At 42.7% G+C, this 18,949-nt stretch overlaps 3 protein-coding genes across 3 annotated transcripts; all 3 read left to right on the top strand.

The window, feature by feature from the left end:
* The first annotated feature begins 247 nt into the window (after positions 1 to 247).
* On the top strand, positions 248 to 2,952 carry anks4b (ankyrin repeat and sterile alpha motif domain containing 4B). Its single transcript, XM_070923726.1, has 2 exons — positions 248 to 408; positions 1,821 to 2,952. Exons 1-2 carry the CDS (start codon positions 248 to 250, stop codon positions 2,950 to 2,952), a joined length of 1,293 nt encoding a protein of 430 aa, XP_070779827.1.
* A 1,410-nt stretch (positions 2,953 to 4,362) lies between these two features.
* LOC139300458 (kelch-like protein 20) lies at positions 4,363 to 11,990 on the top strand. Its single transcript, XM_070923569.1, has 11 exons — positions 4,363 to 4,656; positions 4,762 to 4,896; positions 4,987 to 5,178; positions 6,154 to 6,297; positions 7,356 to 7,542; positions 8,759 to 8,905; positions 8,997 to 9,125; positions 9,626 to 9,802; positions 9,903 to 10,049; positions 10,154 to 10,319; positions 11,166 to 11,990. Exons 1-11 carry the CDS (start codon positions 4,363 to 4,365, stop codon positions 11,320 to 11,322), a joined length of 1,875 nt encoding a protein of 624 aa, XP_070779670.1. The 3' UTR covers positions 11,323 to 11,990.
* An 835-nt stretch (positions 11,991 to 12,825) lies between these two features.
* Positions 12,826 to 18,666, top strand: uqcrc2a (ubiquinol-cytochrome c reductase core protein 2a). Its single transcript, XM_070922992.1, has 14 exons — positions 12,826 to 12,885; positions 14,210 to 14,308; positions 14,435 to 14,584; positions 14,810 to 14,874; positions 15,005 to 15,061; positions 15,206 to 15,330; positions 15,747 to 15,844; positions 16,003 to 16,060; positions 16,442 to 16,537; positions 16,633 to 16,832; positions 16,952 to 17,032; positions 17,126 to 17,202; positions 17,356 to 17,509; positions 18,347 to 18,666. Exons 1-14 carry the CDS (start codon positions 12,853 to 12,855, stop codon positions 18,428 to 18,430), a joined length of 1,377 nt encoding a protein of 458 aa, XP_070779093.1. The 5' UTR covers positions 12,826 to 12,852; the 3' UTR covers positions 18,431 to 18,666.
* Positions 18,667 to 18,949: the final 283 nt, after the last annotated feature.

An 18,949-nucleotide genomic window follows, 5' to 3' on the forward strand; every position in this document is an offset into this window, starting at 1 on the left:
GGCAATCTCTCAGTGATCACACTTAGTAATGAAGCTTGAAGTAATGATCTCGAGCAGTAATGGTGTTTCAGGGACTTGTGCAGCTGGCAGCAGTGAACTGGACTTTGCTTTTGTTTTATGGCTCTGAGCTGCTGATGTGTTGACGCCCAGTGATCACTTTGTTTGCTCGGGTCTGCAGTCGCGTCAGTCCGTTCATCTGCCGGGAGTAGGGGGAAGAAGGGACAGAAAGTGACAGATTTGTTTCGAGATGTCTAGGTACCACAAAGCAGCGATTGATGGATACTTGGACCTCTTGAAGGAGGCCACGAGGAAGGACCTGAACACTGCGGATGAGGATGGCATGACTCCCACCTTACTGGCTGCTTTCCACGGACATGTCGATGCTCTTCAGCTCATATGCAGCAGAGAGTAAGCATGATACACTCCTCTCTATCACCTGTGCTTCATCTCACATGTAGCCCAGATACCGAAACAACCTGTGGCCATAGCAAGCTTTATCTCCATGATTGTTGTCTTAGGGCTCTGAAGTTTATTGAAATGTTTTCATATGACAGTTTTGTCCGACAGATCAGTTTGGCTATATTGTTACACTAAGACATAGAAATATTGTACTTTTTATTGCAAATTCTACTGTTATATACAATGCCCTAAAACTTAACTAAACTAAAATCTACGGTAGAACCATAAAGGTTAACATATTGTGCAGTGAGTCTTATGACTGAAAAATAATGTGTTTCATGCATTTTCATACTGTGTATCTGTTATTCAGGACTTCATCTGGGTTTTGACAACACGTGTTCACATGTCGTTCACTATAATATAATGAGCTAAAACTTCATTCCACTCTTTAAACGACTCTCTCCCATGAGCTGAGCCAAATGTTTAATCAGCCAAAGCCATCCTGTAAAACAAAAGAACCCTTTATCTGTCCCCTCCGACCCTCAACAAACTCAACAAAAGACGGGCTGAAAAATGAGGTTCAGAGAAGATGTTTGGAGGATATTTAGTAGGGCGTAACACACGTCTCACCTACGTGGCCGAAATTAACTGAGGCATTTTCGCTTTGGTCATTGCCAGCATGAGCTGGGATTTATGACGAGTTGTTGGAGGAATTCAGCAATCAAGACTTTTATGGCTGTGACAATGAGGCACAGCACTGGAGGACTTTAAATCTTAATAGTTTACCAATTATCTTCAGCCGTGTTTGGTGTTTTTTTGTTATATGTGAGTATATTGTGAAAGACTACGTTCATTCTTACCTTACATTTAAAGGAATAGTTCGACATTTTGGGAAATGCGCTTATGTGCTGTGTTTCCGAGAGTTAATGAGTTGTATTGGCTATCGACTATTTTTCGGCCTGGACTTGTTGCCAGGCAACCAGCAGAGACTGTACTGTAATGACATTGTTGTTTTTACACTTCAGTTTTTTGGATCGATAAAACAAACAAGATTAGTGAGATATTTTCTGTTTGCAATGAGGTAGTTTTGATTTTAAGATTCCATTGTTTCATTTATGACGTGTTTTATGTTTGTATCTTGGGACCATGTTGCTAATGATTATTCCCACTTTATCATGCTGTCCCTTGAATTGGCGTGTTTTGTAGATCCATGAATAAATCAAATGAAAAATACCATAAAGTTAAGTCAAAAACGTTATATTCGATACATACAGTGTGTCTTCTGCTTTTGGACTTTTCTCTCACAAACCCTTATGAGCAGGATGGAGGAGGAATCATTATTATATGGTACCAATCAGTGATAGAGTGTGGCAAAAATAAAAAAGTTACTTTAAATCAAATCTTTCTTTTGTGTCATACAGAGGAGACCCCAATAGGAGTGACATCTGGGGAAACACACCGTTGCATCATGCTGCGGCTAACGGCCACATGCACATCCTCAGCTTTCTGGTCAACTTTGGTGCCAACCTTTTTAAACTGGACAATGAATTCCACACAGCTATGGACGTTGCTGCTTCTCGCGACCGCATGGACTGCGTGCGCTTCCTGGACACTTCTGCCTCACAGCAGACCAACCAAAACCCCAAGAAGGTCGCCAATCTAAAGAAGGAGGCCATCAAAGAAGCAGAGAGGCGTGTGAAACTCTGTGAGAAGGTAAAGAAGAAACACCAGAGCAAGATGGATAAAATGCACCGTGGAGCAAGCAATACTGGGTCTGTCTCAGAGGCCAGCATGCCATCAGCATTCTCAAACAGTGGTACCATGACTGGTGTCAATGAGCAGTTCTCCAAGCTTATCGCTGCTGATAAATCCGGTTCTCTTACAGCCCGGGTTAAAGGCACACTCCAGAAGAAGCTCGGGAAGAAAGATAAAGGCACTCTGCAGAGAGCAGGAGGCGATGGGAATGTTGTTTTCCTCAAACAGGAGAGTGGAGTGTCCGAGAAGCCAGAGTTTCTGGATGTCTTCAATGAGCAGGATGAGGGCATGTTAGCTGAAGATGGAACGGAAAGCTACGAAGATGATGATGACAACGAAGAACCAGGCCAGGTCAAACAGTCCATCTTCAACCGGCCCGGCCTCGGAGGTCTGATTTTCATGAAGAGGATGGGGCAGGAGTCAGAGGACATCCCCAGTGGGAACAATGAAAGTCTCGGCTACCTCGTTCAGAACGAGTTGCTTGAGGCAGAGGAAGACGCTGCTGGCTTTGAAGGGAGCGGTGATCTGCCCTGGGATCAGGAAGATCTGGGACTGGATGATGATGAAGATGAGGACACCTCTCCTTTGGATGCATTCTTGTCTGCCATCTCCTTGCCAGAGTTCACCCTTGCATTCAGCAGAGAGCACCTGGACCTGGAGGCGCTAATGCTTTGCTCTGACGAAGACCTGAAAGGCATTCGCATCCAGCTGGGACCCAGGAAGAAGATCCTGGAAGCTGCTGCTCGCAGAAAGAACGCACTGGAGACACCTGGTGTCATGAAGGACAGCTGCCTGTAATCTAAAAAAACATGAACAGTGATCTATAATCCGGTTGGAAACTTAAAATGAGTCTGTATCTTTTGATTCAGCAAACTGTTTCTCCTACAACAATTCCCCCAATTTAAAGTGATCATGTTATAACCATATTACAAGCAGCATGTCAGGACCTAAAATATCAACAATAGCCTCCTTAAATCTCCAAAATATCACTGTGTAGACAAACAAGAATTGGTGATTGTTTCTCTCCATAACTGAGATGATCGGTTGTGCTGTTTTATGTTTTTTTTTTAAATAATTATTTCAACAGTTGACAACGTAATTGTCAAATAAATACAATATATGTGCAAAAAAATGTCTCCATATTGATATTCTCTGAAGCAAATATGTGTGTGAATGTGTCTACATGTATTCATCACGTTGTTGGTCACACAGTCACATTGTGAGGACTCACCTTCCATTTGGGTACAAAAAAGTTGGTCCCCATTAGGTGAACCATTACATTTTAGGAACATGAGCAAGTAAAGAAATAAATTCACCAATGTGACAGCACATGCACGACATAATAATTACTCAATATACAATGCACACAGAACAATTTACAGGAAGATAGAAATAGACACAGCTAAAAACAGGACAACAAGCAGAATAAAGATAGCTATAAAATAAGCATAGAACTATTGTGTACATACAAGTCGATGAAATATAATATATATATAAAACAACAACATACAATGTCTATATACAAGTAAATTGTTTCATAATTATGCCTTAACTTTAACAGTAACTTCAACATAGACAGAAACACGATGCTGTGCCAAATGTCAGTGACTGCGAATAACCCGCATTCAATTAATTAAACGGAACTGAAGCGAAGCCGGAAGTATTCGGGGGTGACGTCTCTTGACGTGTGCCGCGGAGGTGGGAGGAGCTTCCGGTGAGAGGCGTTAACGGCTGCTCATTACCGTTTGACGCTGCGCTGTATGTGGGAGAGCGTGTTTGCACTGTGATAGTCACGATTATGTCTTAACAGGTAAAAATAAAAAATGTTTCACCGTTACAGCAGCTGAACGCGTACTCTCACCTGTGTGTACGTGGTATGTAACGTTAATCTCCTGAAACAACGTCTTAGTTTTGCCGGGTAGAAAACAGCTCGTTTGCGCCGCCGAGCCGCTACAGCAGAGGTAACGTTAACGTTAAGCCTCATTAGTGAGCTAATAAACAATCTCAGATCCTCTCTCCGCCTTGTTGCTTCTCTCAACTTTTACAAATTCCACTCTTGAATCAGAGCTTGTAGGAGCTCATTTGCTGCTTGACCAGCTTGTATTCAAGTCGTTGGCGTTGTCTGAAGTGAGTATCTGAGTGTCCTAACTCTCTTGTTTGTTTTGCCTCCACTAACCTCCCTCCCAGGCTTGCCTAGCAAAGTGAGATATGGCTGAAATAATCGCCGTCGACGCCGGGTTGCCCTTGCCGTCCACTATGAACGTCACCTTCCCGGTCCCGGAGGACGCCAGCACCGCCTGTGCCGCCGCCGCCGCCGCCGCTCTTCCGACCTCTCTGAGCGACGACTACCTGTTCGTGGAGGCCAGGCACCCCGACACCGTCCTGCAGGGCCTCAACAGCCTGCGGCTCAACAACGCCTTCTGTGATGTGACTCTGTGCTGTGGAGGACAGGAGTTCCCCTGCCATCGCATTGTGCTGGCCTCCTTCAGCTCTTACTTCCAGGTGAACCTGAATGTCGGTGACAGGCGCAAGGAGGTGCATGGTCACAAGCCAGGAAATCATGTAAACAGCTCTGGATTGTGTGTTTCCCTCCTGTCACCTCCTCAGGCAATGTTCTCCACTGACCTGATAGAGTCCAAACAGGAGCGGGTGGCCATCAATGGAGTTGAGCCTCAGATGATTGGCATGCTGGTGAGCTACGCTTACACGTCAGAGGTCTACATCTCTAAAGCAAATGTGCAGGTAAATCATTCCCTCTCACCTTTTTCTTCTCTGCCGTCGCCCTTCCATAAAGAGCATGTGTGCTGACAGCTAATTGATGTCTGTGTCCAGGCTCTGCTGGCAGCAGCCAATCTGCTGGACGTGATGGCCGTGCGAGAAGCCTGTTGTCGCTTCATGGAGCGTCAGATGGATGAGATGAACTGTGTGGGGATTCACTGCTTTGCAGAGGCCCATTCTTGTAGGAGGCTGGAGAACAGCAGCATGAGCTACATTCTTCAGCACTTCAGCAGTGTTTATCAGCAGGTGAGGGGCTGATGGAGCCATATATTATTATATTATTGTATCTGTGTTTGCAGCAGTGGTCACATGCAATAATAGATAGATACTGCCTAATAGGGGAATATGAATAAAATCTTCTATCACGGTATAGGTAACCTTGTTTAAATTGTAGATTTCCTGGAAACTTGATTGAGAAACAGTTCATAGACAAAATAACCAGATGAGAATGCCTGTTTTTGGCAAATCCAGTGAATTAAATCTGAAATGATTAGCTGATTACTTGATATGTCAATCAACAGAAAATTAATTGTCGTATAAGTCATTTATCAAGCAAGCTTCTCAAAATGTGAGTTGGGTTTTGGACTGATGGCTTTGGCAAATTGTGAGGGACATTTTTCACTGATTTCTGGCATTGTATATATCAAAATTGAAAAAGTAATTGACTGTAAAAATGAGTGAGTTGCACCCCAGAAATAAATACTTGAAAAATCAATGTGTTTCCTGATTTGCATCATGGCCCACAATAGCCCAATACAACCAGAACTATTACAGGGAGAGATAATGCAGCATAAAGAGGTTAAAAAACTTTTTGACAGTTGACAAATATCTATTGTCAACAACAAAAATCCTAATCCGGCATGGACGACTCAACAGTACAATCATCTAATTGATCCAGAGGAGCTGCTAAGTGTCGTCACAGTGAGAGCACCTGTGTTTTGTAAAGCAAGGTGATAATGGAAAAGAGAATTATGTCCGGTCAGTTAATACAGTGCTGCCTCCGCACATGCCAGCAGTACCTCGCCAGGATAATTGGACCTGGCAGTGTTGTGGATTTCATGTGTGAAAGGGGCTTAACAAAGATAATCTACCTGCCTGTCAGCAGTTAAACCGACAGCCTACAAGCGATTAACTCCCATGGATAGTGTGTCTGTTGAGTAGGTTGTCATGTACACTTCATTCTTTCTCTGTCCCCCTGTCCCCCTGTCCCCCACCTACCAGGAGGAGTTCCTGTCTCTGTGTGTGGACAAACTGACGGAAATCCTTGATAGTGACTTTCTCAACGTGCCTAAAGAGGAGATGGTGTTTGAGGCGGCCATGTTGTGGCTGAATAAATGTTCCTCTCGCAAACAGAGCTTTGAAAAGGTCAGATTCACTTGAGTTTATTCAAGCTCAGGTACTTTTCTACAGCCATGGACTTGTCACATAATAATGACCGCAGTTCTCTTATCTTATCGCGTGTTTCGTGTATTTTTGTGCACGTTTATCTATTGTAGCAGAGTTTACCGTCAAAGTGTTTGGTCCTACTTTAATCCCAAGCATATCCTATAGACGTGCGCAGGTTTGGGGCTGGCAGTGCACTGTAAAAGTGCCCTCAACTCAGCAGCCGTTAGTCTTTAAGACATCCATAAATCAAGGATGACATGCCACCGCTGTCAGACACTACTACTGACAGATTATGAGACGGTGGGCCCCCACGTAAAAGGACCCCTCTTTTACCTCCCTGAGCACCCTCACCTCACCGCAGCACTGTTTATTGTCATTTTTTCTTTTTTCTTTCTTTTTGGGTGGTATTTGTGCAGATTCATCTTCTCTTCTTGGTTGAGGAAACAATTTCTTTTCATGCTGGAGATGAAGAGAGGCTCTCTAAATCATTTCCTGCCTCAGAGGATTGTAACAGACACTCCACACCAGACATTGTACAGAATGATACTATTATAGGAAACCATCAAAGGAAAACTCATAAAAAATATATATTTTCTTCAAGCTGAGATATTGTCTACACATTCAAACAGCCTCACTAATTTTAATGTAGGCTTACGGTCTGTAGCCTAGTAACCAAGTATGCTTGCTGCTTGTGCAGCTGTATAAGGGGAAAACATTTATAAAGTAGTATAAAGATAAATGATGTGCCAGACTATTTCTTGGCCAGGACCAGTCACTTCCTGAAATCTTGTCGTCACTGTGTTTTTTTTTCCAGCCAAGAAACTTAACTATTGCTTTAAAGGATCAGGAAAACAAACAAGGCATTGGTACTTTTGACTGAGCCTGTGACTCTCCGACAAGAAATGATAACAGTCACTTCCCAGTTCTGTAGTCCATCTGTGGACACTTCTGGCATGAGTCTGAAATTCTCCTGTTGGATTGTACTGAGGTACAGAGGAGGTTCATCAGATTTCTCTCCTTCCATTTGTTCCTCAAAGGTACTTGAGCATATCCGGCTGCCTCTTATCAGCCCTTACTACCTCCACGATGTGATCGAGTCTCTGGATGTGGTGAAGGAGAACCAGGGCTGCCAGAGGCTCATCTCTGAGGCCAAGGACTACCTGCTGCTAAAAGACCGCCGTGGAGAGCTGTACTGCCCCAGAGCGAGGCCACGCAGGTCCACAGGTAAACACACACACACACACACACACCTGCAAATTCATATCAACTGAGAGCCAATCACAAGCATTTTCATTACAGGTAGAGGCTGTATATTTGTCCATCTGTCAACCTAGTGTGTTTGTGTTTTTTCTTTTGTTAAACTTGAAAAATCTTCGTGACTGTGAGACGTTAAACGTGAACATTAGACTCATTTCCAGGCATATTTTGTCTCCTTTTTATGTAAAGAGAATCAGAATCAGAATCAGAATCAGAAATACTTTATTGATCCCCGGGGGGAAATTGTACAGTACCGGTGCTCCCATTCAAGAGTAGAATGTAGCATAATTTAGAACTAAAAGTTTGTACAAAATATAAAAATAAGAAATACAAAATACAAAATATACACATTTACAGTATTTAGGTGAAATGAAAAATGAAATGAAAATACAAAATATACACATTTACAGTATTTAAGTGAAATGAGGTAAAAATATATACAATAACAATGTATATGTATGTATGTGTTGCACTAAAGTGTGTGACTATATATGTATTGCACTTAAACATTTTGAATAAATAGTGAGGTGGTGTATGAACAGGTGAGGTAGATACAGATACGGATTTCCAGTCTCTTCCTGAGTGTCTGACACTCAGAGGGAGGAGTTAAACAGTCTGATGGCCACAGGCAGAGGAGCGCATTCAAGCTGCTTTTCCCTTTTTTTTGTCCCCCACTCATTATTAAGGGATATTAGACAGCTCATACACCTGGCTTCTTCCCTTACACACTGTTAGGTGCTCACACACCACTAGAACTGAAACGATTAGTCGATTAATTGTTTACTCCACAGAAAGTTTTTTTTCTTATAGAGAAAATGCCAAAAATTCAGCTTCTCAAATGTGAATATTTGCTGGTTTTCTTTTCTTTTGTGATATTAAACCATATATCTGTGGGGTTTTGGACTGTTGGTCGCATAAAACAAGACATCTGAATACGTCAACTTGGGATTTGAGAAATTGTGTTTGTGTTGCATTTAAAAACGTCTGACTTTTTATGGACGAAATGAATGAATGGATTAATGGAGAAACTAATCAACAGATTAAGTTAACAGGTTAGTTGCAGCCCTACACACCACTACGTTGGGGCTACAGGGGCTGATTTGTTTTAGATTAACATCGCTAAAGGCCGGCCTGCCTCACCCCTCTCCTGTCTGTTCTTCTACTGCTGTTGCCGTGGCAACAGGAACAGCTGAAGTGATAGTGACAGTTGGCGGGGAGGACGACAAGGTGGTGCTGCGCAGCGTAGAGAGCTTCAATCCTGTGACAAATCAGTGGAAGAATCTGGCCTGCCTGCCCTTCGCTGTGAGCAAACACGGGCTGGTCGTGTCGGGTGAGGAAACATTACAAGATTCAGTTTATAGATTAGGATTAGACTGGATAATGATCAGTAGTGATGTCATCCTCCTCCTCCTCCTCTGTAGACTCCACCCTGTATTTGGCAGGAGGAGAGTTTCCTGACGGCTCAGCCAGCAGGGAGATGTGGCGCTACGACCCCTGCTTCGACTCCTGGATCGAGATGGCCCCCATGAATGTAGCTCGCTCTGAGTTAGGTGAGTTTGCACTCAAAGTCGTATCAAAAAAAGTGAATCGATTGTATTTTTCCCTGCACTGTTTGGCTGTGAGTCATATCCCCATTTCTGCCAGGAACTGAGAACTCTTTTCTGACTGTCTTCTTCTGAATGGGCCCCCTCTCCCCAAACACTAATGAGGACCTGGACATCTTTGTCTGACAGCCATCCTCCATTATTATTCTATACCAAGTATTGGTTGTCCTGGCTGATACAGATGCAGTAGTAAATGTGTGGTTATTGTCAATCCTCATCAACAGCACTGTAGACAACCCCTGAAAGTACCTGGAACTTTCACTCAGTATCTTTACCTCCAGCAGAAAACAGTGAAGACAAAAGCAGAACTAGTGACGATGGCTACATATAACGTCATGTTTTTGCTGTTGACGGTGTTTAGAAGCTTTAAATTAAAACGAAGGGTAAACATCATCACGTTTATGTAAAAAGTTGTTCTCATTAGTGACTTGATTAATCTTCCTCAGGCCTGGTGATGCTGGACGGCTTCGTGTATGCAGTCGGAGGGTGGGAGGGACGCTCTCGTCTGGACTCGGTGGAGTGCTACAACCCTCACACCAACTCTTGGCAGTTCACCAAATCTGTCAAGATGGCCGTCACAAGTCCTGCTGTGGTGGCCCTGGACGGACTGCTCTATGTTACTGGTAGGAAACATACGCACTTGAGATTGTGCTTTTTTATTAAACATGTTTTGTATTTACAGTGTTTGAAGTTGTCGCGTGTATCCACTCTGTGTCCTGGTAGGTGGCGCAATTCTAGAGGATGGTGACGGCACAGACCTCGCTCAAGTGTACAACCCTAAAACCTCTGCATGGACAGAGGTTTCCCCCATGCAGATCGCTCGCTCTGGTTCAGCTGCTTGTACACTCAAAGGAAAGCTGTATGTTATAGGTGGGTAACACAGCACAGTGCTCACCAATCAACAAACGCAGCAACCACTCTAATGAAAGAAAGATAATGACACTGACTGTTAAATCTCTTGTCCGGTCCTCCAGGTGGATGGCATGCCTCGACAGAGAACACAGATAAGGTGGAGTGTTACAATCCCAAGACCAACCAGTGGACCATGTGTGCCCCCATGAAAGAGCGCCGCTACCGGCCCGGTGCTGCTGTGGTGGATGGAAAGATTTACGTCCTGGGAGGAGAAGAAGGCTGGGACAGGTGAGGGGATAATCTGGAAGAATTCAGAACAGTTCCTTGTGAATCTTGTGTTATCTGATTCCAGCAGGAACTTTTCCAGGAGCCCATTTTAGCAGCTTACTTGCCTTTCAGTAGTAGTAGTAGTAGTAGTAGGAACCAAGGTTTAAATTTAGTTCCTCGACCCCCAAAATGTCCCTGCTCTGCGGCTAAGGCTTTACGATGTTCTAGGAACAATTGGGGAACTATTGAGTTTGCAGACAATAACATCGCTGATTGTTTAAACACAAATCTTTCGGCTGCCAATATCAGGACGAGGGACAGTCATCTCTTGTGATGTTTATTGACTTTAAAAGTGATATGTAGTCGATTTACCAGCAGCTCTGAATAGAGCAAGATGAAGAGAGCGTGTGTGCGTGTGTGTGCGTGTGTGTGTGTGTGTGTGTGTGCGTGTGTGTGTGTGTGTGTGTGTTAGTGTGAATTAGATTTTTTTTTAAATGAGCGAGATAAACGGAGGTTGGTGATTGAGAGACAAGTGAGTAAGCAAGAGAAGCAAACTTATTTGCTATTTGATTCAGTGCAGTTGCGTTGCCTACTAAAACAACAACAAATGACATAAAACACACTTTCCATCCATTCAAACATCAGAGTCGTTCTACAATAAAAGCAAAGATAAACAAAGAATTGTGTGTGTTTAATCTTCATGTTGTTCTGATCCAGTGGAAACAGTCCTGGGCTCCTTTTGGTTCCTGGTTTAGTTCTTGTGGATTAAAAACAGAAGGACAGACATATTTACAACCTTTCCTCAACAATGTTTGACACAATTGTTGAATTTACAACTGTTAAATGCTGCTTACCATTTACGCGCAGATATCATGACACTATTGAGAGGTACTGTGACGAGACTGACATGTGGGAAATCGTAGGGGAGATGCCCACCAGTCGCAGCTGGCTCAGCTGTGTGTCTCTCCAGCTGAGGAAGGACATCCACATGAGCAGCTGTCCCGGGACGCCAAATGACAACTGAGCGAGGAGGAAATCTTTGTTATGGTTAATATTTGCACCCTCACTGGGGACGGTGCGCTACAAAGCTCAGAGCTGTGGACAACGGCGAACTGAGAGTTGATGCCTGGATGTGGCACAACGCTGTCTGTGCCGTTACAGGAGGCAAAAAGTAGTCCGTTTTTAATCTGCGACTGCTTGTGGAATGAATCTCAGTCACTGGGGTCCCTCCTTTTTCCCCGTGGCAACAAAGGAAATGTCGTACATGAATCTCAAGTGATCAGCTGACTGATCGTGACTCGGTCTCCAGTCTAAACTCGCTCTCTTTATGATGTGAACATGTTTAGGGTACTGTTTTAACGTCGGAGCACCTTAAATCTGTGAAGGTTTTCCCAGCCAACATAGTGTATTTTTGTATCATTATTGTGTGATGTATTTATTGGCGTGTGACTAGCTGTGAGAGAGAGAGATCTTTTTAAAAAACAGATAACATTTTGTTCTCTCAAAAGATGCTCTATGGGCCAAAGAATCGAATTGTGAATATTTTCAACCTGTGAAAGAGATGTCTATATGTGAGCAGTGTTTTTTGTATTTAAACTTTGTACGTTCTGAATGATTGTCTTTACTAACTGTAATATGTTGAGTATATTTTTGTAATGTAGTGCGTCATGCATTTTAGTGAATTTAAATGGAGTTGGGTTCTAATAAAGATGTTTAATTCTTTACTGAGCGCTGGTGTTTTTTTTCCCCCTGCGTTTTCCTATTTCACAAAATAGCCTAAAAACAACAAACACATGAGTGACCAGAAAAATAAAAACTAATTTATTATGTAATTAACTGTAATACAAGAGTCTTGCAATACTTCAAATATTTGTGTTGTTTGTGTACATTCTTTGTTTAAATTTAGGAAGCCTAGTCTTACAAAAATGTATATTTAAACAGCCAGTGGAAAACTGTGGAAGTCTATTTCTGCCAGGAAAAGGAAAAAAATGATTAAAGATTATAAACCTACTGATTGTAAACATAACTTTGTGTGTTTGTTTACAAGAAAACTCCACAGGACACCCTTAATCTCAGCGAGTCCATTTTTTTTTAACCCAAAATGTTATAATTGTGATTTAGTAGCTCATAATTTTTATTTGGTGAATTTAATTTTGACCAAGTCAAAATGTAGACTTTAAATGTCGTAGTTTTGTAGTAGTAAACCTCAAAGTCATAATTTCGACATTTAATATCTCATCGTTGTGACTTAAAAAGTCCTAATTTTGTATAATGTCATTACTAACACTTCACACATTAGTTTATTTTATCGGCAGTAAAGGGCTTCTCTAATAAACCGACATGGTTAGGGGGAAAATAGACTTTTAGTTTGCTGTCAAATTGTTTATTGACCACAAATCTAAGCGTTTATGATAGTTTATGATAAATAGTTGAAACTTATCTTGACATCCTAAATGATCTTTGATAAGCGTCACGGTGCAGTGGATTGTGGGTAAGACGTCGCCCGACGCCATATCTGTCTTTCTGTACCGGCTGAAGGAGAGAGTCTGGAGTCATGAGAGGAATCCGGTCTCTTAACAATCTCCCCGTGAGTCCTGTAGTTTTCTCGGTCTATTCTGAGCTGTGTAACCGACAGGACCCCAAACTCTGCTCGTTGCGGTTCTCCGTCTGTTGTAAAGTGGAACCGCATTTAGCTGTAGTTAGCCCGCCGGCTAATTAGCTTGCTAGGTGGCTAGCTAATGCAGGTCAATCTAATGTACGGCTTGCTTGCATGGTTTTACAGCCGAGTTAAGTAGCCAACACATTCTCCCTGAATCACACGTCATACGTGTGAAGGAAAATAGCCTGGTGTTTCGGCTTAGCTTGTTGTAGCTTGTGGTTCTTTGCTCAGCTGGATGCAACCTGAAGGTCATCTCCGAACTCGTGTATCCCAAGTTTGTTGATCGAGGTGTCTCGAAGCGAACAACACCCCTAACTTGGTCATAATTATGGTGACATCCACATATTTTACTCACACATTGTTAACAGTAACACCAGGCTTTGTTGGCAGGAGTTGAAAGTTGAACGGGTCATTTCAGGACACCCACCCTGTCTACTTCATGACAGGTTGTGCTGTTTGACATGCCATATATGGACACGATCATATAGTGCACACACATTAGTTAACATTAAATTATTCGCTTTGTTGATTAACGTAAAACTCAACTGAATCTTATTTTGAGTTATTTACAAGTAAACCTGTCAAACATAAACGACTTTAGAGATTTCTTTTGTATCATAAGTGGAATAGTTTGCATCACTTTTGGCTTGATAATGAAACTGTAGTCGATAAATGAATTAATCAATTAATTAATTAATTAATCCAGATAATGGACAGTTGTAGCATCATAATAAGCCATTGGTTTTTGTCTCAAGGCACCCTAAAACGACATAGTGTCTAGAAGGCCAGAAGAGGTCAAACTACCTGGTATTTATAAGTAAAAAAACAAGGATAAAAGGAACAAATGAAGCAAAACAAACACCATTTAGTGCTCTCCTATCCTGTTGGTCATCTGGTGACCCCTCCAGATTTATCTTGTCACCGCTGATATAAGCGTCACTCAAGCTTTTATTTACATATAACTGAGTTAGGTAGGTGACAGCAGGTGTTGTGAAACTATAGAGGTCATGTTAATCTTCAGGGGGTTAAGATTTGTCCAATATAATGTCAGCCTGCTTTTGTGGAGCACTTGCACTTGAGCCTGTGGGAGAAAGTAAAACCGTCTGTTTAACTGGACCCTAATGTTTGCACTGCTTGAAGCTGCACCACTTTCACACAGAAACACTGTTAGGTTTAAGTGAAGGAGGGAAGAAAATGAAACGGCTGCTAAAGAAGTCACTTGTCTTAAATTTGGTGTCATCGCTTCCCACAGAAACGTTGCTATGCTGCTGCCAGGAGGAGCGAAGCTCTGACTGAACCCCTCGCAGGCCGCGCACCACCCTCAGCATCTCTCCCTCCCCAAAATGTCCAGGTAGGAGCCGCTCTCGTCTACACACAGATAGCTGCTGCAGGCTAAAATCAAACTGTAAAATACTTATTAGGCTGACACGGTGTGATTATATATAGTTTCCAGTAACAATTTTCTTTGCTGCTTCAGGTGTCCAAGCTTCCAAACGGTCTGGTGATAGCGTCACTGGAGAACTACTCCCCCTTGTCCAGTGTTGGTGTGTTTGTGAAAGCTGGGAGTCGCTATGAGACTGTGGAGAACCAGGGTGTCTCTCATGTGTTACGACTGGCGGCAAACCTGGTAATTTGTGAATGTGCGATCGTGCCTTCGGGAAAACTGTAAACTTTTTCTTTAATAGCTGAATTAATTATGTACGAGTGTCTTTTCTTAGCTGCTTGCTGTGACATAATGTCTGGCAAGCTAGAACTGAACATATGTTTTATGTACTTTAAGCTGTTAGTTTCTAGTTCTTCTATCTCCAACATGCTGTAGGATCTTGTTCAAACACTTGTTGTTGTTTTGTAGACTACTAAGGGTGCGTCTGCCTTCAAGATCTGTCGTGGTGTGGAAGCACTGGGGGGCAGCCTGAGGTCAGTCAGTTGGAGTACTCTCTGCACATGCACACACTTCCAGTCCCTGCTTTTCCTTCTATAAATAAACACCAATGTAACCGTAGCCCACCACATTGAACCAACTGTGTCGTCATCTGTTTACCTGCAGTGTGACATCATCAAGAGAGACCATGGTCTACACCTCGGAGTGCTTGAGAGATCACCTGTAAGTGCTGCCATCTTTGTGGCAAGCCTGTAATGTTCTACTTCAAGTCATCATGTTGATGCCTCAGTGTGTGTGTGTGTGTGTGTGTGTGTGTGTGTTAGTTAGTTAGTTAACTTTACTGTGTCTGTGTGTGTGTGTCTCCAGAGATTCAGTAATGGAGTATTTGGTCAACGTGACGGCAGCTCAGGAGTTCAGGCCTTGGGAGGTGGATGACCTGACATCCAGGGTGAAGATAGACAAGGCTCTGGCTCAGCAGTGTCCTCAGATAGGTTAGTACCAGGAACAACAGTTCAGCTACTAGCCTGCATTTTCATTGTGGAAAATGTACTTTACCTCATTAAGGGATTTTGATCTCTATGGCCAAAGCAAACGGCAACAGAAGGTTGGCCTTAATATACTATAATTTGATATTGGCGTATTGGGTTCGTACACAGTTGTCCAGCAGAATTTGAGCATTATCTTGTGTCAGTGTTAGTTGTTTGTTTATCTCTTGTTACATGTTAAACATAATTTTTGAGGTCTACTTTATTCATTTAACCCTTATGAGGGAGGAGGTGAACATAAATACGTCACATTACTGAAACTAAAGACACTAACTTTTGTTACTGTGACTTTAGCAGAGATTTAACGACGCCACTTACGCATGCTTTCTGTAACTCGGGGTATTTTCTATCTTCTCCCGCAGGTGTAATTGAGAAGTTGCATGAAGCAGCGTACAAAAACGCCCTGTCCAACTCTCTGTACTGCCCTGACTACATGGTCGGTCGTGTCTCCTCTAACCAGGTATGGATGTGTGCATTCTCTCGCTTCTTGGAGAGAATGATAGCAACTTAAGTTAGCAAGACATATGGATATACCTCATTTAACCCTTAAAGACCAGTCTTTGTTATTTTGTGCGTAGCTCTTACACACCTCTCCTTCTCCTTATCCTCCTCTTGTAGCTGCAGTCATTTGTTGAGGACACTTTCACCACTGGCAGAATGGCTCTTGTAGGACTAGGTGAGTGCTAGTGCTGTCTAGTCTGACTTCATCGCTTTGTCACAGCTTGTCTCCTCTCTCATTGGGCTTTGCTTATCAAGGATCCATTTTACATCCATAGCAGTGTCGTTGATGTAAATAAACTGTGTGTGTGCTTATGTGTGTTCTTACACAGAGGCACTAAGTCAATACTTGTATGTGAAGAATACGCCAGCAGTGATACTAATGGTTTTGTTATGTGTGGATTTTTGAACATGTGCTGGCATGCCTGAATGAAGGCGCATCATGCTCTTATGGAAGTTTCTATCCAGGGAATATGCGGTATTTTTCAGTTCATGAAGGTGCTCTATGCTCCACTTCAGCTGAATGTTAATGTCAGTATTGTCTGATTTATGCGTCCAGGTGTAAAGCACTCTGTCCTGAGGCAGGTGGGCGAGGGGCTCCTGAGCGTCCGCAGTGGGGCTGGAGCACCTGTGGCTAAGGCTGTGTACCGTGGAGGTAAAACTCAGGTTTAATAGCGACATTAGGCTCTTTGAGATTTATCACTGTGTTATTGTCATGATGCTATTGCGTGTGTGTGTGTGTTTGTGTAGGTGAACTGCGAGTGCAGAACAACGACGACCTGGTCCACGCACTGATTGCCAGCGAGGGTGGTGTGACAGGTAGTGCAGAGGCTAATGCCTTCAGTGTGCTGCAAAGGATCCTGGGAGCTGGGCCGCATGTAAAGAGGGGCTCCAACATCACGAGCAAACTGAGCCAGGGTATTGCCAAAGCTACCGCACAGCCCTTTGATGTAAGTTAAGAAGGACAGCTATTTGGCATCGTGTTTTTATCGTAGGAGAGTGTGTTGCATTAGTTATAAATGGAGAAAGTTTGTCTCCTAATGTCATATGACCTCTGGCTGTCTTTCAGGCCACAGCCTTCAATGCCACGTACTCTGACTCCGGCCTGTTTGGCATCTATACCATAGCACAAGCTGAATCTGCAGGAGAGGTGATTGCCAAATTCACTCCTTCCAAAGACAAATGTAACTAAAGATATAATTTCATGTCACTGAACTCGAGCTTGTTGCCACCCGCTGTGTAGGTGATCAACGCTGCCATTGCTCAAGTGAGAGGTGTGGCTGAGGGAAACGTATCGGAGGCTGACATCACCAGAGCAAAGTGAGTTCGCTGAGTAACGTTGGACGTAGAGGTGAAGCAGTTGTGTACCAAACACAGATGTTAGTGATGCAGTTCTGCTTGAGCCGCTGTGCTGAAAGATGATTTATTAGAATATGTTCTTCACTCTGATCTGTGTTTGACTTCTCTGCTCAGGAACCAGGTGAAAGCAGAGTACCTGATGTCTATTGAGAACTCTGAGAGCTTGTTGGAGGAGATTGGTGCTCAGGCTCTGACCACTGGAGCGTACCATCTCCCTGACACTGTTGTCCAGGCGATAGATGCCGTCACCCATGACAATGTGATCGAGGTGAGTACCTTTGCTGTAGAGGTGGTGATATTGTTAATATCTTCATATTAACAATGGACTATGGACAAAGACTATGTGTAACATAAAAAGGAGTCGCTCGTAGTGACGTCCCATAGTGATTGTCAGCCAACTCTGCAGTTCCCCTCTGCTCTCTTGGCTCTCATCAGTTGCATTTTCAGCAGAAGCAGGCAGCTATTTTCAGCAAAAAAAGCTCAGATAAACACAGTGTACACTACTGGCCCAAGACCAGATCACAGACACACAAAGTTAGCAACTTGCTGGTGAACACAGTGGAGCATTTAGCAGCTTAAGAGACAGACATTTCCCAAAACTGAGCTAAAAGGAGAGTGAATATTGGACTTATATCCATCAGATTGCCAGAAACATGAATGCTAATGTTGCTTCATGTCAACTAAGTATGTAAATAGGCGACTGTTCATCGTAACAGCTATATATGATGCTAATACGTCAATGTTGTGCTTAGTTTGTTCTGCTGCCCCCAAGTGGCCAAAAAAACCTATTAAAACAGCTTTCAGTTGTTTACATACTAGCCTTTACATTTTGACAAATGTAACCTAGTGATGTACAAACCTCTGTGGTAAAAGAAGTAAACTATCATTTTGTGTTTGAGCAAATTCAGTGAGTAAAGTTTATTTATCTCAGCATACAAATTTATCCATTTAGTTTTTTGTTTGTTCAAAGTTCTACTTGTGTACTTTCTTTAATGACAGTAAATGGAGTTGTGTACTGTTTGAGTTGTAATTTGCTGCGTAAGTGCAGTGAATTAAAACGTTTTTAATGGAACATTTGATTAACCCTCTGTCCTTTCTTTTACAGGCTGCAAAGAAATTTGTGGATGGCAAGAAGACCATGGCAGCTAGTGGACGCCTCATGAATACGCCGTTTGTGGATGAAGTATGAAAATAAAATTAAGGAAACCGGTGATTTTAACTTGGGCATGCTGTGCCTTGCTGCTGAAAAAAAGGAAAGAGGACCTCCTCTTGCAACAATTCATTTGATATCACCAACCATTTGTAGTCTGTCCTGCAGTAAGTGTAAGCACCAACATGGAGCTGGAGAAGCATAATGCATTCTTTTGTTTTTTTTGTCAATTTAACTGTATATCTATGTAAATTAAAATAATGACAGTAATAACAGTGGGTTGTCGCTTTGTGTCTTGGAATGAGTTACTGTAGGTTTTAGTGCTGTATCAGGAGTGTGAGGGTTAAAAAACAGATCAGGCAGCAGGTATTTTTAGCACTTGGAGATATTTGTTCCATTCATCAACCAATAGGGGGACCCAAACACACAAACATGACTTGGCAGGATCGAAAGTTGCCTTTAATCCAATGTCAAACATCCTAAATTTAAACTCAAACAACCCCCGTTTTTGCTTGTGGAATAAGTATTTAGATCATTTACTTCAGTAAAAGTAGCAAT

Source organism: Enoplosus armatus, chromosome 17 (genome assembly GCF_043641665.1).
Source record: "Enoplosus armatus isolate fEnoArm2 chromosome 17, fEnoArm2.hap1, whole genome shotgun sequence".
Classification (NCBI taxonomy): Eukaryota; Metazoa; Chordata; class Actinopteri; order Centrarchiformes; family Enoplosidae; genus Enoplosus; species Enoplosus armatus.